The sequence below is a fragment of the Equus asinus genome, chromosome 4, assembly GCF_041296235.1.
Source record: "Equus asinus isolate D_3611 breed Donkey chromosome 4, EquAss-T2T_v2, whole genome shotgun sequence".
Classification (NCBI taxonomy): Eukaryota; Metazoa; Chordata; class Mammalia; order Perissodactyla; family Equidae; genus Equus; species Equus asinus.
This window is the reverse complement of record NC_091793.1, coordinates 84121972-84143949: the sequence shown is the minus strand read 5'-3', so window position 1 is coordinate 84143949 and position 21978 is coordinate 84121972. Positions and strand designations below refer to the sequence as shown.

Below are 21978 nucleotides of genomic sequence, written 5' to 3'. Positions count from 1 at the left end.
AGATGAAAATAGAAGAAGAAGGCTTGCTTCAGACAGTTTCCGAAGTCAGCAGTGCGTTGTTTCTCTAAGATAGGAGTAATCATACATTTAGGACATTAAGAGATAAGAAGATTAGTCAAAAAGTTATAATTCTGCCCCTTTATCCTCTAGAAAAAAAAGTATTGATTTGGGATACATACGTATCTGTTAAAACTGACAAAACCAAAACAGTGATAAACACTAAATTGTTCAAAGTTGGAGAGGCGTAGAGGTGAGGGTGAGCATAGAAGGCTCCTCAAGTATTTGAAATGTTCTATTTCTTAAGCTTGATCATGGATTTATGTATGTTTCATTAATTTGTATACTCTGTCTTTTAGTAACATATACATGTTTGTATGTTTACAGTTTCTCATAATTGCAACAAATGGAATAATGGAATATTTAATATTTACAAAGTTCTCTTGGGAAAGCTTTTCAAAAATGTTATCAATTTGCTTTTTTTTTGCTGGGAAAGATTTTCTCTGAGCTAACACCTGTTGCCAGTCTTCCTTTCTCTATTTTTTTTTTCTCCCCAAAGCCCCAGTACATAGTTGTATATTTTAGTTGTGAGTCCTTCTAGTTCTTCTATGTGAGCCACCACCACAGCACAGCTACTGACAGAGGAGTGGTGTGGTTCGGTGCCTGGGAACCCAAACCACCAAAGCAGAGCATGCCGAACTTTAACCACTAGGCCATCAGGGCTGGCTCCCAATTTGCTTTTTTAAACTTTGCTCTTGAGAACAGATAAATAATTGCCTTGAAACCCACCTCAAATCAGTTTTGGTCACATGTAACTATATCTGCCCTCAGAAAGTTATGAGTTGGGATCCCCTCCTCCTTTGAGGGCATGCCTGATTGCAGGCAAGAGCCTTTGTGCCTACCCTCGAGATGCTGGTGTCAGCAGGTTCACTTCATAGGAAAAAATAAAATAAAAGAGACCTCACAAGCAGAGAATTGACAACCAGTCCTTTTTCACTTAGATTTATCTACATGTTAACTAATTTGTGTGCTTACTGCCAATCCTCCTTTCATCTAAGGCCTATTTTCTGGAACCATTTTTCTTCTCCCTGAGTTATAAGCTTTAATGTTCCTTTAGCTTAGTTCCTTTAGTTTCTCCAGAACTCTACTCATCTTGCAAAACTGAAACTCTATATCCACTAAACAATAACTCCCCATTCTCCCCTCCCCCCAGATCCTGGCAACCAACATTCTAGTTTCTGTGGCTATGAATTCAACTACTCTAGGTACCTAGAGTAGTTAATGGAAGTAGTTAAGTGGAATCAAATATTTGTCTTTTTTTATGAATGCTTATTTCACTTGGCATGATGTTTTCAAAGTTCATCTATATTGTAGCATGTGTCAGAATCTCCTTTCTTTTTAGGGCTGAATAACATTCTATTGTATGTATGTATCACAGTTTGTTTATACATTCCTCCATCGATGGACATGTGAGTTGTTTCCACCTTTTGGTTATTGTGAATAAGGCTGTTGTGAACATAGGTATACAAATATCTTTTCGAGACCCTGCTTTCAATTCTTTTGGGTTTATATTCAAAAGCGGGATGGCTGGATCATATGATAATTCTATTTTTAACTTTTTGAGGAACTGCTGTATTGTTTCCCACAAAGGCTACACCATTTTACATTTCCACCAACAGTGCACAAAGGTTCTGATTTCTCCACATCTTTGTCAACACTTATTTTCTGTTTTTCTCTTTTGTTTTTTATAGTAGCCACCCTAATGGACGTGAGGTGGCATCTAATTGTGGTTTTGATTTACATTTCCCTAATGATTAGTGATGTTGAGCATCCTTTCATGTTCTTATTGGCTATTTCTATATCTGCTTTGCAGAAATGTCTATTCAAATCCTTTGCCCATTTTTTAATCAAATTGTTTGTCTTTTTGTTGTTGAGGTATAGTTTGAAAGATAATTTTGTGGAGAATAAATTATAAGTTCAAAGTTATTTTCTCTCAATCCTTCCCAGATATTACTCCGCTATCTTTTGGCATCTCTTATTGCTGTTGAGAATCTCCATGTTTGTCTAATTGTCATCAAATTGTTGGTGTTGCGTCTTTTCTCTCTACCTGCTTTTAACATCTTTTTTTTTGTTTTCATGACAATATTTTTTATTTACCCACCTAGAAGCTGTTGTGCCTCCTATGAAGTCATGTCTTTCATCAGCCTGGGGAGCAAAGAACCCTCAAATATTCTCTCTGACCATTTTCTCCAACCTAGTCTGTCTATTCCCTCCTTTGGAAACTCTGAACAGTTCTAAACTATTCATTCTAATCTCCAACTCACTTAATCTTTTTGTTTCTCTTTGATGGCCCTGGCTAACTTCCTTCAGTTTGTCTTGCAGTTCATTAGTTGAACTGTGTCTAAGCTGCAGGTTAGTCCATCTAATGAATTATTTTTTTAATATTCAAAAGTTATTTTTGGCTTTTGTTTATATCTTCCAAGAGGAGTCTTTTTTAAGTAAATCATTGCACCTTGCTTATTATTTCAAAGCTTATTTTTTTTCCTTTAAAACGTTCCACTCAGGGCCAGCCCAGTGGCGTAGAGGTTAAGTCTGCGCACTCTGCTTCAGCAGCCCGGGGTTCACTGGTTCTGATCCCAGACGCAAACCTATGCACCATTTATCAAGCCATGCTGTAGCAGGCATCCCACATATAAAATAGAGGAAGATGGAAACAGATGTTAGCTCAGGGCCAATCTTCCTCAGAAAAAAGAAAAGGATTGGTAGCGGATGTTAGCTCAGGGCTAAACATCCTCAAAATAAAAATAAATAAATAAAATATGCCCTCATTTTCTTTTTATCTTACACATAATAATTTTAAAACATATGGGCTTTGGAGGTTCAAATCTGTTGTTCATTTTTCTTTTTACTCTTGCTCTTATGTTTCATTTCTTTGTGTGTGTTTTAATTTTTGTTCCCATGTATTATGAGAATGAACTCAATCTATAGAAATTCTGAGGGCCTATGCTGAGGAATTTTTTTCTGCCATAGAGGATGTATATTTGCTTCTGCTGGAGGGAGAAGGAATGACTATAAGCCAGAAATCACTTTAATTTGATTTCTCCCCTACCCAACCAGTGGATACCTTGTTCATAAACTAGTAATCTTTTGCCCAAGAGTGTAGGCCTATGCTTAGAAATTTTCTCTGTGTGTACCCAGAGAAAGGACAGAGAAAAATAAGTTTTGTTTTTGTTAATTATTCTTCTTTCTAAGCATTAGCCAGATTTTTTTCCCACTCACGTACCACTGGGGCTGTAGACTCTTCCGGTGTACATGAGATTGTTCTTATTTAGCTCTCCTACTCTTCATAAGGTTAAGGACTGAACCCTCTTGCACTAACTAATAATCCATGAATCTCTAGATTCTCATTACAAGTTTTTGTCCCTGTGGCTGCACCAGTCTCTGTATGCTCATTTGCCTTCCTTTATGGCTTTAGCTAACATACTAGTGTGTTAGCCCTTGGAGATTTTCCTGTCTGTCTTGTGATCTCAACAATGCATTTAAAAGTTACAATTTATCACTCATCAGGGAATTTTGTGGCAATGAAAGCCTTTTCAGAATATCTAATCTGCCTTAGTTCAAGAAATGAGTCCCTAGAAATAGAAAATTGAACTTTCTGAGAAACTTACTCGGAGGTCTTGGTCTGACTTCCTTGAAAACAAGAGTTAAGAGTCAGAATTTATTATTTCAATATTTTATCAAGGAAAGAAAAATATCATTAAACATATGGCAGCATTTACACCCCCCCTCCCCAACCCTGCTTATGGCGAATTTACCAGGGACTCTAAAACAATCAGACATGGGCATTAGTGATGGTCAAAAAAGACATGAGTTTCATTTTAGACATAAAGCTGACAATTAGAAACTCCAGTCAAGGGGACAGAAAAAAGATAAGGATAGAGAAAGAGAATTCAGATTGCCTGAGTATGTGTTTAGATATGTACTCCTGACAATAAACTTGAGGACCTTATATCTGATATTTCTAGCTCAGCTCACATATCCTTAAAATTATAGATCATTCACATCATGAATGTATTCAATTCATTAAAAATATTTATATTGAAGGCAATGCTGTATACGTTTGGAGAGGGGAGCTATAAAGATCAATTAGCTGGAAGCCTGCCCTCAAGAAGTATATGTGAGAGAAGTAATATGTCAGCAAATAATCAACACATGGGGTAGAAAGGGATTAATCAGATACAGTCCTATTGAGTTAGGTAGATAGAGAAAAAGCTTCTGGCTGGGATATATAGGAGAATTGGTTAGGTTTTTGTGGTTGAAGGGTGACATTGCCTATCAGCTGGCCTATTTTGCATGAGATTTAGGTAAGTGAAGATGTGATAGGACATGAGGTCCAGATAACTTCCTTTAGGTTGGAAAGGTCAGGACAAGTCTAGAAGTCTGAACACACATCAATATGATTGAAGGTAATTGGTTAAAAATAGTGAGAAATAAGGTTGGGAAGGTAGTTATATCAGATTATATAGAAAGCCAGGCTAAGGAATTTAGGTATCACTTTCTGAGTGGTTGGAGGCTATTGAATACCTTGGGGCAAACAAAGGTCACGATCTGGAGCTCTTTAGTCAGAAAAATAACTGGCAACAAGTAAATCAATTGCTTGGGAGAGGAAAAAGACTGGATGCTATTGCAATATTAAAGAAAGAAATAGATTTGAGGCAGCATGAACCATAGACTGGACAAGGACTAAATAGGGGTTCATAGCCTATATTTGGCTATGCTTTCCAATTTACGAGTATAATGCATCCTCTAAGCCAGATGAGCAGGCATCAATCAGCAATAACTAAAAGAAATTAGAGCAGCAGAGACAGCCAAAACAAATTTTTAAAAATATGTATTTTTGAGGAAATAAAAACTTATTTTATTATTATTGCCAGTACCAAGCAATGCAGGGTAAAAACGCAGAAAGTTATTAAGTCCTTGGATTGGCAGAGAACCCCTCAACCCTGAATTAAGCTGCACAAGCACACATGATCTAATGTAATATTCATAGCAATCGTATATATTATCAATAATTAGCCTCATTTTCTCTGATAAGAAAAGAGGCCAGAATTTAAGTGATTTGATTAAAGACAAAAAATAGTACCTAACCTAGAACATGAAGCCAAATCTTCTCATTATAGCAATACTGTCTCTCAGCAACCAATTAAGTCCAGAGGGTGAAGGAGGAGGAGGAATAGATATCTTGGGTGAGTCAAATAAATCAGTATCAGACATGGCAGGTTTAGCTTTACAGAGGTGTTATATTACTTTTTTTTCTCGAGAAAAGAGGGAACTGGATGACGATAACTAAGAATAAGAAATTTCAAGTTTTGGGTTGAGAAATGAAGGAAGTTCACATTCGAAATTCACCAACTTAGAAAATGAATGATGAAAGGTAATTTGCAGAGTGAGAGGTTGTTGATTAGAGGTAAAATTGAAACATGGGGACTATGTTGTAAGGGCACCGTGATTAAAAGTAATTTGGAAATAATCAACGGATTTTTGAGCAGAAAAGTAGGCTCTGGGGCAATTCGAGGACTCAAATGTGTGCTGGAGCCTGCTACGCCAACACTGCACGTTTCATCCCACCCGGTAGTGGCAGGCCTCCTTATCTTACTTTGCTCTTTTGAATTTTGAACTAGTTGGCAAATTTTACAAATGTAGAGTTTCCACTAGTAGGTGAAAATCTAGCTTTGTGGCATCTTTTGAAAATGATAACAAGGGAAGATGCAGCAATTTGACGAGCTACGTGGCAGCTGCTCTGGGGTTCTGGAGGCATTTGGACGAAATGACTGCCCTGGAGCAGCGGCTGCAGCACCTGGGAGCTAGTTAGCCCCGCCCTCAGATCTTTGAATAGGAATCTTCATTTTAACCGTCTCCAGGTGTATTGTAAGTTTGAGTATCACTGGTCTAGAGAACTCTGGAGGTACAGCATGCTAGAAAAAATTAAAACTGTAAAATAAAGGCAAAACCAATTTAGAGTTGTCAAATGCCACAGATTAGCGACTAAACTGGCCTACTTTATATGTTAATATGTTAAAAGATTTTCTAGTATCCATCATTTGTAACACTTTATTTTATTTTAATTTGTTTCTTTAATTAAAATGTGCAATTGTGTTTAAGCCTAAATTCTATCATTTTTTTAAAAGATGCCTAATTGAATAATTAAGGACTAGCAACTCAAATATTCATATTGGCTGTAATGAATCAAAACAATTAGATTTCAGTAATTTCTGTAGTCTCCACACTGGAGGAATGTTAAAAGGATTTTAGTTTCTTTGTTCGTATCTCAGTCAATTTCTGTTAATTATCTATTTTGAAAGATGTTCAACTCTGGTGATTCTTTTAGGAAAGTTGAATTGTTTTATTTCCTCTTGGTAACAAATTGGCACTTAAAACATAAAATAGCCCATTTTTTGATGGTCCGCAAGTACTTTTTTCCAACTAGAAAGATGTGCTACCAACTGGAGAAGCTATTGCTCTCATTTGAATTTTGGTCACCTTGACCTGTAGGACGGCTGCCTGTGTCTGCTTCAAAGTGTTTACTAGTGAATCATTGACTGCTAGTGTAATTTCAATGCTAATTGTTGCTTCAGGTTTTCAAATGGCCCAGCAGTAAGACATTAATGATTATTCGTGCTTTAAGAAGAGTTGATAAGGGAATGAGATTACAATCTTGTACAGTTTTAGCTAACAAATTAAAGTGTAAATTAAATTTTCCCTGAGACAGAAAATAACTTACTTGGAAAGCCAAAAGAATAAGAAACTGCATTTACTTTTAATTTTCCCTTTCCTATTTTACAGATATTCAGAGTATCAGAGGGCTAGCTGTGGATTGGGTCTCACGTAATTTATACTGGATTAGCTCGGAGTTTGATGAAACGCAAATTAATGTGGCACGACTAGATGGTTCTTTGAAAACCTCAATTATCCATGGAATCGATAAGCCACAGTGTCTTGCAGCTCACCCAGTCAGGGGGTAAAGTATGATTATTATTTTTTTTAAGTTTCTCAAAAATTTCACACACCTTTGCTCTGAGTTTATATAAAAACTTTGTTTAATTCAGAGGACACATGTATCAACTATACAGTTAAAAAAGCAAATATATGGGGCCAACTCCACGGTCGAGTGGTTAAAATTCCACACTCCACTTCAGCGGCCAGGGGTTTATGGGTTCAGATTCCCGGTGCGGACCTACTCGATGCACCAGCAATGCTGTGGAGGCATCCCACGTACAAGATAGGGGAAGATTGGCACAGATGTTAGTTCAGGGCGAATCTTCCTCACACACACACAAAAGCAAATGTGGAAATGAAAATTGTAAAAGAAATCGCTGGTTAGAGATTTCTGTTATCTGCATAAAATCAGATTTTTACCTGTTATTGTAAGATCTCATTAATTTATATTTTCTAAAGAGTGACAGTTCAGAATTAAAAGAAGATGCAGGGAAAAGTCATTGATTTCATTTTGAACACAAGTTGTTAACATATTTATTGTGTGTTGATCTTATGGTCCCTGCTAAATAGATCAGTTTTTCTCATCTTCTGGCTAGTCATCAGGGAGAGAGCTGGTGTAAGGCTGAAAAAGTTCTTTCTCCCCAGTGCTTTCAAGGGGGGTGATTGAAGTGACTTTATTCCCTTCTATGGTGTCTGCTTTCTCCAAGCCTAGAGGATTCAATCTTGATGAATTACTTTAAATGGAAATAGTTTACTGTAGTCAGAGTTAAATATTCAATTGTGAATGTAGGAGATATAAAGAAGTGAGATAATTATCTTTCAATGACAGGAAAAATTGAGAGTGGTACTTTCTTCCCAGGCAAATATGTAGGGTACTGTCAACAAGTGGTTCAACACTTTGGGGCCTTCCTGAAAAGAATTAATCCAGAATCAAGAATTTACTTTGATGTTAACTTTGTTCTTAAGTGTGTGTTTCTAGTCAGCAAGTAGGTCTGCATCTAATATTTTTAATCAATATCTCTTTTGAATTAAGGAAACTCTACTGGACAGATGGAAACACGATTAATATGGCAAACATGGATGGCAGTAATAGCAAGATTCTCTTTCAGAATCAAAAGGAACCAGTTGGTAAGCTTTTCTGTTTGTTTTTTTTTAATGGTTAATCACTGTAGTTTTTAATATGACCAACATGTACTTGTACAATGTATTTTTTATCTAGAGCCTTAAAGAAAATATTACAGATTAGTAATATAAATTAAATCTGGCATTTATCAATCCTATTGAATCCATTGAGTCTATGTTTGGGGTAAGGAGGAAACAATCTTTTTTGTGGATAAGAAGATAAGGATACATTTTTTGTTGCTGTTGTTGTTGTTGTTTGGTTAGCAAGATTGGCCCTGAGCTAGCATCTGTTGCCAATCTTTCTCTTTTCGATTGAGGAAGATTGTTGCTGGGCTAACATCTGTGCCAATCTTCCTCTATTTTGTATGTGGGACGCCACCACAGCATGGCTTGATGAGCGACATGTAGGTCTGCTCCTGGGATCCAAACCTGTGAACCCTGGGCCACTGAAGCATAGCACACAAACTTAACCACTGTGCCACTGGGCCAGCCCAGATAACTTCTTTTAATAAGAGAAGTTTTACAGTGTCTTAAGCATTAAAGTTGCTTAGAACTTAATGTAATTAATAAATATCTTATTTTCACTGGTGAAAATCTGATACATTGCTACAGTTGCAATATAATGTACTAAAGACTTCCCTCGTCACCATTGTTGTGTCATTATTAATAGTTACATTGATTTGAATTTAATTACTTAGTATTTATTTTTCAGCAGTTTTCTTTCACTCTGTAGTGTATTTGTTTAGTTATTCTACTTTGTCAACCATTGTAAGTTATCAGATGAAACAACATGGTGCTGAAAGAGAGCTTTGACTCATTCTCATAAAACATCTTTGAAAATCTTAAGTACAAAGATTCTTTTAGAAGATAATATATTACATATTTACATATAAATATCTATACATTATAATATTCTTTTCGAACCATAATCAATGTTTCCAAATATTTTTTATATTTCTTTGAGAGGCAAGAATTACCATATTGCCTATTTGTCATCTCAAAGTACCTTTAAAAAAAATACAATAACGAACCTGGATTATGATATTACATTAAATGTGCAAATGATGAAATATACAAAAGGAAGTTATAATTTTGCCTTGAATTGAATATAGTATTGTTTTAAATCTAGAGGTAAATACACCATGAAGCTTTTTAGCCTTTTTTTCTTAGCCTTAAAAATGTAGAAGTATTCTTAACTGAAGTAGCTCATTTTTAATAGTGATGGTTGAATAAAAGCCTAGTATCACCAATATTTGCAATAAATATTTCTTTTCATGCAGTCCACAGAATAAACCTCTGATATAAAATGATACTATTAGCAGCCCTTTTCTTTGGACTGTTTGTTCTAAGATTTGATATACAATTGAAATTCAAGGTAGTGCTAGAAATTAAAGGCAAATTGAAATGCTAATACTTCTGTGTGGAAGATGATAGAACAAAAGAAACCAGGGACTCAACAAGATTAGGACTCATACAAAGGACTTAATTTAGACTAAAGCAATTCAGTTGGCCCTTATCTGGAGTTGTTCAGAATATTTAGTATGGAAAAGTGAGTATGATGGAAATAGTGTGAGCAAATGAAGTCCTTACATTGTAATGTGGTAGCCATAGGTTATACAAAAATGTTGATTTATATGCTTGTTTCTATAGTGGGGAAAACCTTATCTTCTTTAATAGTAAATATCTATTTCCCTACTCAAAATAAATTAAGAAAAAAACCTAACAGCTTATATAAAGAAAGTTTTAAGAAAGGAATTAGTGTCACTATTTATACTTGGCAGTTGACTCCTCAGGTATGGTGCACCAAATTTTTAAGTGAATATGGATGATGATTCAACATTCAATAACAAATATTAGATGTCTGCTACGTGTCAGTTATTGTTATATTTGAAAATGACTTTTAAACAAGTTCAGAATAACATTTTTAAATTTTAATTTGTGCAAGATATATTATTTTACCAGAAATAACTCAGAACCTCATTACAAACTATACTTTAAATCAGCGTTAATGAGTATGGCATGTGAGTCAAACATTCATTTATTCAAAAAAAAGATTTTTATTGATTATCAGATTTTGTATTAAGCCTGTTGGTAAAAATGTGACACTGTCCTTTTCTTTGAAGAGCACAGGAGCCTAAATCACTTTAGATTCCATTAAGTAAATTTCACTCAGTGACCTTGAGCAAGTTACTGTTAGCTTGACGGTGCTGTTTTCCTCATCTGTAAAATCCAGACAAAATGTCTATTTTATTAAGTTCTCATGAGGGTTGAACAAGGAAAACTTATGAGGAAAACATCTGGCCTACAAAAATAGAACCTGTCCGGAGTAGTAGTAGAAGGTATATTGGGTCCAATAGACTGGAATTCGAATGATTTGATCATCTGCAGTATTAAGTATAAATGAGTTCGGTGAAGAATCAACATAGAATTAAATCCACAGAAATCTAACAAAGAAATACATTGTAACCACGTGGGCTTCTGAGATGGCAAATTTGTATGCAGACATAAGGATTTAATTCTATATTGCCTTGTTAATGCTAAGAGACAAACAAGTTTCAAGTACCTGGGTTCTGTTCTCAGATCTTCCCAGCATAGCCCCCAGGGCTAAAAGTCAACTGTGCCGTCATCTTCCTCTTGGAGTTTTTGATGTAGTTTACAAATAGGTGTTACTTACAAGTCCCTACTGGTAAATTTCTACTTTAGCTAACTAGTCATGTTAACCAGGTGCTAGCTAGGATTGATGGTCTCTGTAATGCTGAATGAGAGACTGTGTTATTTATATATAAATGTAACAAATTATTTTACTTTTTTATGTTTCCAAAATCTGAACGCTCTGTGGCAAATCTCTAACCTGCTGTATTCTATCACACTTCTGTCACAGATATCTTTATTTTAGATGCACAGAGGAAGAAAATGAGCAGATAAAGTCTTCCCCTGCCTCTATTCTTGCCCACTTCCATACAGTGGGCAATGTTTCTATGTTGGAAGGTCACTAACATCTACTTTGATAACATTCACTATCCTTAACTGCCACTCCAAATTAAGTAAATTAAATTGTTCAAAGTGTAAAGTATAAGAAGAAGAATGAACTTCAGGAACCTGGAAGCTAGGGACAGCTTGTAGGAACTTTCACGTTCACATAAAACATTCCTTTTGCTGTGTTTAGGGGACAACGTGGTTGGGAAAAAAGTTGGTTTAAAAACCAAACAAATTTGGATTTGAATCTCTTCTTTGATACTTATTAACTCTGTGACTTTAAACTCATCTCTTACCCTTTCTAAGACTCAGTTTCATTACCAGTAAGATGGAGATAATTGTGATGCGGGGTTGGTGAGCCGAGGATTCGAAAGAAAGATTTCTTGGACTCTCAAGATCTGGCAGTAGTGGTCTTTTATTTAGAGAATAGTGTGGAATAACATGGGGACAGTAGCCATGGGCAGTCAGAGCTGCTGCTGCATGCTGACAGGACCCACGGGCAGGAGGAGCTGCTGCTGCCACCACTGCTGCTGCTGCTGCTGGCATGGGGACAGGACCCATGGGCAGTCAGAGCTGCTACGTGGGGACAGGACCCACGGGCAGGGGCAGGTGCTGCCTGCCCCCGCTGCTGCTGCAGCAGCAAACGTGGGTGGAGAGTAAGGCTAAATTTAAGGCATAGGTATGTGAGTTATCTCTTTACAAGACAAAGGAAAGAATATGTAAAAAGAGTTGTTAAAATGGTATCAGTGCCTATAGGGTCTGGTTATTGGGTGGTCCTATAACTTTTAGACAAGAATCAAACCGGATTGAGTAAATGGCAGAAGTCACCGCTTAAATATTATCTTCAGCTAAAGACAAAGGAGAATGTTGGGGGGGAGTCAGTTACATGAGGTTGCCAGACAGAAATCAACTTAAGTTCTTGCCTTCCCCATTAAGAGTTTCCAGAGATAAGGTCATCCCGCTTCCTCCTGGTGCAAAGAGGGAAACATCTTTACAGATGGAGATTTCCCTTACAAATGTAAATGTTTCCCAACAAAGGGCAAGCAAACTCCACTCTTGAGAGTTGCTTTTATTAAAGGTAACTAGCCCCCTTCTCATCTGCAGTTTTAAATGTAACCAGCCTAAAATAATCCTCATCAATTGTATCTACTTTTTGGGGTTACTTTTAGAATTAAAGGCTCATTGCAATATCTCATGTTCCAGCAACTCCACACTTACGTATATACCTTAGGGAATTCTTTATATCTATCTATCTATATATATGCTGATAGAAACAAATACAAGGATGTTCAGTGAATCACTGTTTATAATACTAAAAGAATTTGGAAAGAGCATAGATCTTCATCAAAAGAGGAATGAGAAAGTAAATGCAACATACTTATGTGCTGAAATACTGGATATACGTACAGATGTGTTTATGTTTATATGCAAACATAAAGACATAAATAGATCTCAAAAGCATTGAGTGAGAAAAGTAATTAGCAGAATGACATGGTATGATACCATTTACATAATTTCAAAACGGAACACCCAAAATTAATATATATTTCTCCTAGATGCACATATATATAAAACTATGGAAAAAAGTAAACTGAAAATATGCACACTAATTGTATAATAGCAGTTATCTCTGGGAGGGACCAGTAATGACATTCAAAAAGAAAATTTCATCTTTATCAAAAGGGATTTTACTGTATTAGTAAAATTAGTCTCATATTTCATAAAAAGATTCAAATTAAATACAATAAAATGTTGATAATGTTCAATTCTGGGTACTCAACACATCAATGTTTATTATTTTCTTTTCTCCTCTGTGTTAAATGCTGGCTCCTCAAAGTATTGCCGAAATGGCCTGCTGTTTAGACAAAGCTGGAGTTTCTTGCTTACCACACTAAGACAGCATTAATTCGTCAGTGTCTTAGTAGTGTCTTAGAGGAGGCAGGGCAAAGTTGAAATACTAACTGAGATTTTTAAGTCCATTTTAAGGCAAGTGTTTCAATAGGAGTCTTGGTTAGGATTGAGTAAGGATCACTATATAATAATTTTAGATTGGTGGGTACAGAAAGAAGATTTTGAGGGAAGGTAGTTCAAAGCGTCTTGAGGCGTAAACTGTCATTTGGTGCTTTTTTTTGCCGAAGAGTTGATGGCTTATTCAGGAAGTTCCTGAAATGGACAATAATGTTATCTACAACTCATCTTCCTAAACAAGGGTTCCTTAGAATAGTTAAGTTATGACACTGAGGACGGTAGAATAGTAAAGTCATGTTAATGTAGACAATAAACTGTGTCTTTGGTTTTGATTCTCATCTGTAAAATTAAGCCTTTATTTCATGGATCCTTTTGGGGGGTTTTGCTCATTTAAAATGCATTGAAAATCCTGTGTAAAGAAATTTGTACACTACTGTATTCTTCACCAGCTGACTCTAAAAAATGATCTACAATAGGAGATAGGAGACGTTGTGTATTCATCAAGGTTCCATGAGAGAAACAGAACCAGTAGTGTTTGTGAATGGATAGATAGATAAATACATACATAATAAATAGATAGATATAAATATATAAAAAGAGATTTATTGCAAGGATTTGGCTTTTGACCTTGTGGGAGCTGGCTAGGCAAATCTGAAATCTTCAGGTAGTCTGGAAACTCTCAAGCAGAAGCTTAAGCTATAGACCACAGGCAGAATTTCTTCTTCAGAGAAACCTCAGTTCTGTTCCTAAGGCCTTTCAACTGATTGGATCAGACCCACCCAGATTTTTTAGCATAATCCCCTTTACTTAAAGTCACTTGATTGTAGATGGTAATCTCATCTACAAAATATCTTCACAGTAACATGCAAGTTAGTGTTTAATTGAATAATTGGGGACTATAGCCTAGCCGTGTTCACACAGAAAACTAATATCACAAGTTTTGAACATGAACTTTCCTGTGTTTTATTCACTGATGTATATACTTGCTAGTGTGGTAATTGTGTGTATGTTGATCTAAACATAGATTTCCATCATTATTTATGTAAAATCTAAGTAAAAGCTCTATTAAATAGAAATGGTAAGTGAATGAAAAGTTAGCTGGCATTTAATAGGCAAGCTTTCTTAATAGAGGCTGGGCAAAAGATTTTTGGTCTGAATTTATCATGTTAACTTGGTATAGATTGTCGTATAAACTATGATATGTGTTCTTTTTAACCTAGGAGGAGAAAAAGAAACAATGCTTGAGAATGTCTTGTAATGGTCACAGAAATAACTACATACAAACATTTTTGTTTAAAAGAAACAAAAGGAAGGAAAACAAACAAATCCACAATCAACCCTTCTTTCTTAAATCCAAATCCATGCGTTAAGTGGCTACTGTTAATGTGGTAGTTTAAGCACTGTGGATGACACCAAGGTGAATTTTTACGTAATACTTGCTTTGCAGTGTTTACATAACAGTGGGAAAGAGAATCAGAAACTTGTGGTAAGAATCCATGTGTTGGTTGATGTATGTGAGAATCTTGAAGAAAAAGGAAAGAAGGAGTTCCTATAATCCCCTAGTTACTGGGATACAGGTACATAAGAGAGATATGGACCCTTTCTTCATGGAGTTTACAATCCAAAAGGAATTGCAGTGTGACTAAAACTTATCCTCTCCACCTATATTTCCCTTCTTTGATTCTCTCAACTTGTCAAGCTCCTTCCCCTAATACCATGTTTTAACAAGACGTTCCTTTGCCCAGAAATGTCTCCCATCCTCTCTTAGTTTCTGACCTACCTGCCAGTTTCAACTCAAGTATTACTTCTTCAAAGAAGCTTTCCCTGACCTCCTCAACTAGGATGAGGTCTCTTAAAACAGACACTTTCAGCACCATTGTTTCACCTTTCAGCTCTTGGTGTTATTTTAATTTTCCATTTTGTTTTTGGACATTTCATTAACTACTGCTTACCAACTAGAAAGGAAACTCTTCAAAGCTAGGGACCGTATCTGTTGTATTTACCATCATGTCCTCAGCCCATAGCTCAATGTTGGCACATAAGTAGATCTTATTTGTTGAATGAAGTGAATACTGTTTCCTATCCAGTAGCAAGAGGCTCTTATAGGATTGCATAAACCTAAGGTTTATTTATCTATCTTGAGTAAGATTACTTTGTGAAAGAAGTGCATACTCAGTCATCTGGGTATAGATTCATGTTGTATTCCATTCATTGTATCTGATGAGTAGGAAACAAAGTACTCTCATGTTTATATTTATTTATTCCATCATTTTCTCAAAGTATAGAGTGCAAAAACTATGTTAAGTGGGTTGCGTATAAATAAATGCATGACTAACTAGAAGGAAACGTTGGAAATAACTTGATTTCTAAAGTGGCTTTTCCCCGTGTTCCTCTTGCTATATCTCCTCTCTCCCCTGTCTAACCCCATGGCCATTTGGCTCTCATTCATACCAAGAGATTTCTCATAAAAAGAAAGAACAAGCAAAATAGAATTGGCCAAACTATTTACTTACTGACAAGTCCTCTGAGCACAGGGTATAAAGATAAAACCGAATTCTTTTATAGTAACCCCTCATTCATTCTGACCCTGTTAATTGTAATTTTCTATCTACCTTAATAAGATAGAGACTCTTATCTGTAAATTAACTATAAAAAATATTACAGTGAATAAGTTTATAGCAGGAAAGTCTTGTCTTTTTTTGTGAGAGATGGGGGCCAGTTAGGATGCTGCTGGTTTCAAGAGTTTTATAGGCACTGATTAAAATAAAAATTATGTTGCATGGTAACTATTTTTTTTTTAGTGAGTTCATAATAGTTTACATCATTGTGAAATTTCAGTTGTACATATTTCTTGTCTGTCATCACGTGAGTGCTCCCCTTCATCCCCTGTGCTCACTCCCACCCCTCTTCCCCTGGTAACCACTGAACTGTTTTCTTTGTACATGTGTTTGTTTATATTCCACATATGAGTGAAATCATATGGTGCTTGCTTTCTCAGTCTGGCTTATTTCACTTAGCATAATACCCTCCAGATCCATTCATGTTTTTGCAAATGGGATGATTTTGTCTTTTTTATGGCTGAGTAGTATTCCATTGTACATATATACCACATCTTCTTTATCCAATCATCAAACAATGGGTACTTGGATTGTTTCCACATTTTGGCTATTGTAAATAGTGCTACAATGAACATAGGGGTGCATATGTTACTTTGGATTGTTGATTTCAAGTTGTTTGGGTAGATACTCAGTAGTGGGATAGCTGGGTCATATGGCGTTTCTATTTTTAGTTTTTTTGAGGAATCTCCATACTGTTTTCCGTAGTGGCTGCACCAGTTTATATTCCCACCAGCAGTGTATGAGTGTTCCATTTTTGCCATATCCTCTCCACTATTTGTTGTTTTTTCATCTTGGTAATTATAACATTCTGACTGGTGTAAGGTGATATCTCATTGTAGTTTTTTTGGGGGGTGGGGAAGATCAGCCCTGAGCTAACATCTGCTGCCAATCCTCCTCTTTTTGCTGAGGAAGACTGACCCTGAGCTAAAATCTGTGCCCATCTTCCTCTACTTTATATATGGGACGTGTACTATAGCATGGTTTGCCAAGACGTGCCATGTCCACGCCTGGGATCCAAACTGGTGAACCCCGGGCCGCCAAAGTGCAACGTGTGCACTTAACCACTGCACCACTGGGCCAGCCCCTCATTGTAGTTTTGATTTGCATTTCCCTAATAATTAGGGATGTTGAGCATCTTTTCATGTGTCTGTTGGCCGTCTGCATATCTTCCTTGGAAAAATGTCTGTTCATATCCTCTGCCCATTTTTTGATCGGATTGTTTGTTTTTTTGTTGTTGTTGAGTTGTGTGAGTTCTTTATATACTTTGGAGATCAACCTCTTGCCTGATAAATGATTTGCAAATATTTTCTCCCAGTTAGTGGGTTGTCTTTCCATTTTCTTCATGATTTCCTTTGCTTTGCAGAAGCTTCTTAGTCTAATGTAGTCCCATTTGTTAACTTTTTCTTTTGTTTCCCTTACCCTAGTAGACATGGTATTCGAAAAAATGTGGTTAACACTGATGTCAAAGAGTGTACTGCCTATTTTCTTCTAGGGATTTTATAGTTTCAGTTCTTACATTCAAATCTTTAATCTATTTAGAGTTAATTTTTGTGTATGGTGCAAGATAATGGTCTACTTTCATTCTTTTGCGTGAGGCTGTGCAATTTTCCCAACACAATTTATTGAAGAGACTTTCCTTTCCCCATTGTATGTTCTTGGCTCCTTTGTCAAAGATTAACTGTCCATACATGTGTGGTTTTATTTCTGGGCATTCAACACTGATCCATTCTTTTTCTAAGTTACAGTGTTTTCACTGTGGGTACTTGAACCATTTTCTTAAAATATATTCAAGATTGTATTTTGTGTTTTCTTTTTTTAAATTTTTTTTATTTTTGCTGTTATTTTTTTCCCTCTAAAAGGACAGTTTAGAGCTGTGAGGCAAATGAGTGGACAAAATATTTTTTTGGCTTTCTATATAAATTTAGACTGCTATTTAGCATAGTATCAAGGTTAAATCTCATAAGGAAATATTTGATACAGAAGAATCTTTGAAATGCTCTCAAGAATTCATACTGTTGTAATCCCACTTTACAAGACTCACTTAGAACTATTCCCCTGAGATGATTTCTAAAATGGAATTTTCCAGTACTGTGAATGGACATATGAAGGTATGAAAAAAGTAAATGCAAACATGTTTTTTTTAGTATACATGACGGCTATAGCCAAGAAATACTTACATACATAGAAATATTTATTGCTGTGTTATTTCCTCATTAAATTTCACTAGTATTTTGCACTGCAGGCAATTGCTGTAATTATTACTTCATGATGAGTCTGTCTGGCTATCTCTGGCTTAAACTGCCTCCCCACTGCCTTCCCCCAACAATTTCCATGAAGAAAATTAGGAGACTAGAAAGGAGGAACCACTGTTCAATTCATTTTCTCCTCATGCATATTGTTTGTCAGATTATAAATTATTTTTTCCCAGATTAGGAGAAATCACAATATTCTGTCTGGTGAGGCTGAGGAAGTATCAACTTCTAACAATCATTATCTTTCACCCTTTACGGTACCTTTATTCTCTCCATATCTTTGTGTTTGCATGGAGTTATCCTGGGATGTATGATACAGTAGAACAATCATCACTTTGGCAACAAAAATAATCTAATTATAGTAACTACTTTTTAAGCATTTAGAATATGTCAAGCACTTGCAAAATGCTTTGCATTAGTCATCGCACAGTAATCATTTCTGGAAGGCTTCCTTGTCCTTCCTTTTAGATTCAGAAACTTAGGTTTATTGAAAGAAGTCAGTTGCCTGTGATGAATGGTAGAGCTGGGATTCAAATGCAGGTTTATCCGCTTCCAGAGTCACATTAAATCTTAACCACTATGCTACATCCTGAGAGGCTGATTTCATACGGTAATTTCCTGGTCTCAAGCAAAGCTCAGGGAATAAAACTGGTATTCTTTCAAGCACGGAAAGTGGGAAAGAAAAATCCAGGGCTTGGATACTGCTGAGAAATTTGGGCTCAATTAGGACACAGCAGTCAGCTTTTCTAAGCAGCCAGCAGTATACAAGAATCAATTTCACCCCTGTGCCAATTGTGCCTTATAATTAATTATTTCTGAATCTTTAAATGCTAGTTTTAAACAGCAATGTCACTGATATACTAAGCTTTCTAGTTTATGGAATTGTTTTTATATTGTAATTCACTGGATTTCCCTTGCTTGTTTGCTGTTAAATGCATATGTGTGATATGGTTGAAATAGAAGTGCATCATAATCTTATCAAAACACCCAACCTGGCATTTTATGAGTGTGTATCACTGAAGACTAAGTGATTGCAGCCTTCAGACAGTTTGGGCTGAATAACTTTGTTTCTCTTAAATACAAATCAACATCCCAGTTATTCATTGTTGAACTAAATATTCTCAAGATTTATTGCTCAGTTTTGGATATATGAAGTGCTTAGAGTATTTTGCATAACAGAGGATTTTAATTTACTACTTAAAGCCATTTCCACGTTTAAAATGTTTACATATTAAGAATTTTATCCCTTAAGCCTCAAATAAAGCAACTTGCTTGTCAATCAGCATTACCCTTCATGGCTTATTCCTAAGAATCTTGGGTACTATATATTTTATTTCCTTGATGTTTTCCCTTTATTTTTAATGTAATCCTAAGCAAAAGTCATTTGTTTACTCAACCTTCAAGTATACTTTCTCGAAACCTATGAAGCATTTTTCTTAATATTTAATCATTCCAACCCATATGCTATATAATGCGAATTTTGAAATCTATTCATGGATAACATTCATAAGTACATTTTACTAGATCAAAAGAATTCAAGGGACCTCATTTTTGAAAAATAAGATTAAAACAAATTCCTAGATATGTGTCCTTGCTCTACATAATGCAGTTATATTATTTATATATACTTATTACTCAGCACAGTCACTTTTATTATGTATGAAGCACAATCAAGAGGTAAAGTTGTGCACACCAAAAGAAATGTTAAGAATAGATTACAAAAATGGCCAGAGGAACCAACAAACTAATATTAAAATTATACATGCATATACACACAGATAATTGCAGTTTATTACACTGTTTCATCTGATCATTCATTTACTTGGTCTTTCAAATGCTATCACTAAAAAAAATGCTATGAGGTGTAAACTAGGTGATGTGGATTAAGGCTGCCCCAGCTAGAGAGGCCCAAGGTGACCTGGCCTACATGCCAAATTATACGACCCAGTGGACTTTTTTTATGGTATGATTTAGGACTGCCCCAGGGAGAGAAGCCCAGGGCATCCTCACCTACATGCCGATCTATATGGCCAGATTCGTATCTAAAGTTATATGACCGCACAATAACCAGACCCCATCTGCACTGAAATCATTTAATGACGTTTTACATCATCTTTTCGTTTCTCCAGTAAAAATAAGTCACGTACCCATGCCTTATAAAATTAGCCCTAACCCTCAACTCAGGGCAGCAGCAGGAGCTCTGACCACCCGTGGGTCCTGTCCCCACGCACCAGCTCTGCCTGCCCATGGGTCCTGTCCCCATGCCAGTGGGGGCAGCAGCAGCTGCTCTGCCTGCCCATGGGCCCTGTCCCCATGCCAGCGGGGGCAGCAGAAGTGGCAGCAGCAGGAGCTCTGACCGTCCATGGGTCCTGTCCCCACGCACCAGCTCTGCCTGCCCATGGGCCCTGTCCCCATGCCAGCGGGGGCAGCAGAAGTGGCAGCAGCAGGAGCTCTGACCGCCCATGGGTCCTGTCCCCACGCACCAGCTCTGCCTGCCCATGGGTCCTGTCCCCATGCCAGTGGGGGCAGCAGCAGCTGCTCTGCCTGCCCATGGGCCCTGTCCCCATGCCAGCGGGGGTAGCAGAAGCGGCAGCAGCAGGAGCTCTGACTGCCCGTGGGTCCTGTCCCCACGCACCAGCTCTGCCTGCCCATGGGCCCTGTCCCCATGCCAGCGGGGGCAGCAGAAGTGGCGGCAGCAGAAGCTCTGACTGCCCATGGGTCCTGTCCCCATGCTATTCCACACTATTCTCTAAATAAAAGAGCACTACTGCCAGATCTTGAGAGTCTAAGAAATCTTTCTTTCGACTCCTCGGCTCACCGATCCCGCATCACTAGGTACCAGACCCTGAAAGTGAAATCTGTGACTCATTATCAAGAAGCTCAAAGTGCAACAAAGGAAAAAGACCTGGATAACTACAAACCATTTGATGAGATCTTTAGTAGAGTTAAACAAAACAAAAACACTTAATGTTGTTCTTGAGTACTATCTTCCAGGCACCAGAAGGTTAATATAACTAGATACTGTAAGCATAGAGCAAGCAACTAATTCTTTGTGGGGAAGAAACATAGAGGGAAGAGTTGTAACCAAATGGGTGATATTTTGAAATTTCAACCAGATCTTGAAGGATAAACACACTTTTTAAGGAAGTGATAGATAAAGGGGCTTATTCTTACTAGAAAGGATAAACAGGCATAATAGGCACAAAAGAGTGGATATATCTAGGAAACTCTAAATTTTTCTGTGTGACTAGAAAAAAGAACTCTAACGAGAACATTTGGTGTTATACTGATAGGAACTATAATTTAAAAATGTTCAAATGACACAATCTAGTTCTCTTAAAAACATTTTGTTCTATTTCACCTATCAAGCTATTCAGTATAGTTTTGGCAAATTATGAAACTACAGCTATTAAAGCTTCAAAATGATTTTTTAGACCAAAACACTTCTCAAGAAATAACCTGTCACTGGTTCTGTTCTTTCCTTCATTTTTGCATTTGTTATTTTCACAAGGCACATAATTTTTGCTGATCATAAAGAGCTTGAAATATAGGACAAATTGCCCAGGTTCAAGGATTTGTGTGAGGGAGGATGGAAGAGAGGCTGAATCTTAGCTTGATACGATAAGCAACAAGGAACTGAGTTAATTAACTTAGCTCTGTAACTCTGTACATTAATGACTTCTAAAAGCTGAGTGAACTGAGAAAGATGATTCCAAGGAAAAGTTTAGATCAAGTTAAGATAAGGGCAGTATAGATACTTGCAGAGGAGGAAAAAAACCTTTTTCCTCTATATTCCTAGGTTCTCTGTCTGGAACCCTGGAAATTAGACTGACAAAAGACAGATTAACAAGAGAAAAATGGCATTTATTAACACGGGTAGCACACATACACATGGGAGAAACTGATTGATGAGTAACTCAAAGGAGTGGTTAGAACTTGGGCTTATATAGTGTAGGGGAGGAGGACATTTCCTCTCCCCAAATGGGGGTTCATCTGGCCGGAGAACAAATTAAATTCACATGAGACAGAATAGCAAGAGAAAATTAAAC

The 21978-nt window shown here is 36.7% G+C and overlaps 1 protein-coding gene across 5 annotated transcripts in view; it reads left to right on the top strand.

Annotated features, from left to right (window-relative positions):
• The window catches only part of LRP1B (LDL receptor related protein 1B), a 1812874-nt gene that overhangs the window by 1230307 nt on the left and 560589 nt on the right, over positions 1 to 21978 (top strand). For all 5 annotated transcript variants that reach the window (XM_044768977.2, XM_070507612.1, XM_070507613.1 and 2 more), the window contains exons 30-31: positions 6841 to 7015; positions 8027 to 8121. In XM_044768977.2, the coding sequence (XP_044624912.2) occupies positions 6841 to 7015; positions 8027 to 8121 (270 nt within the window). The remainder of the gene's footprint in view (positions 1 to 6840; positions 7016 to 8026; positions 8122 to 21978) is intronic.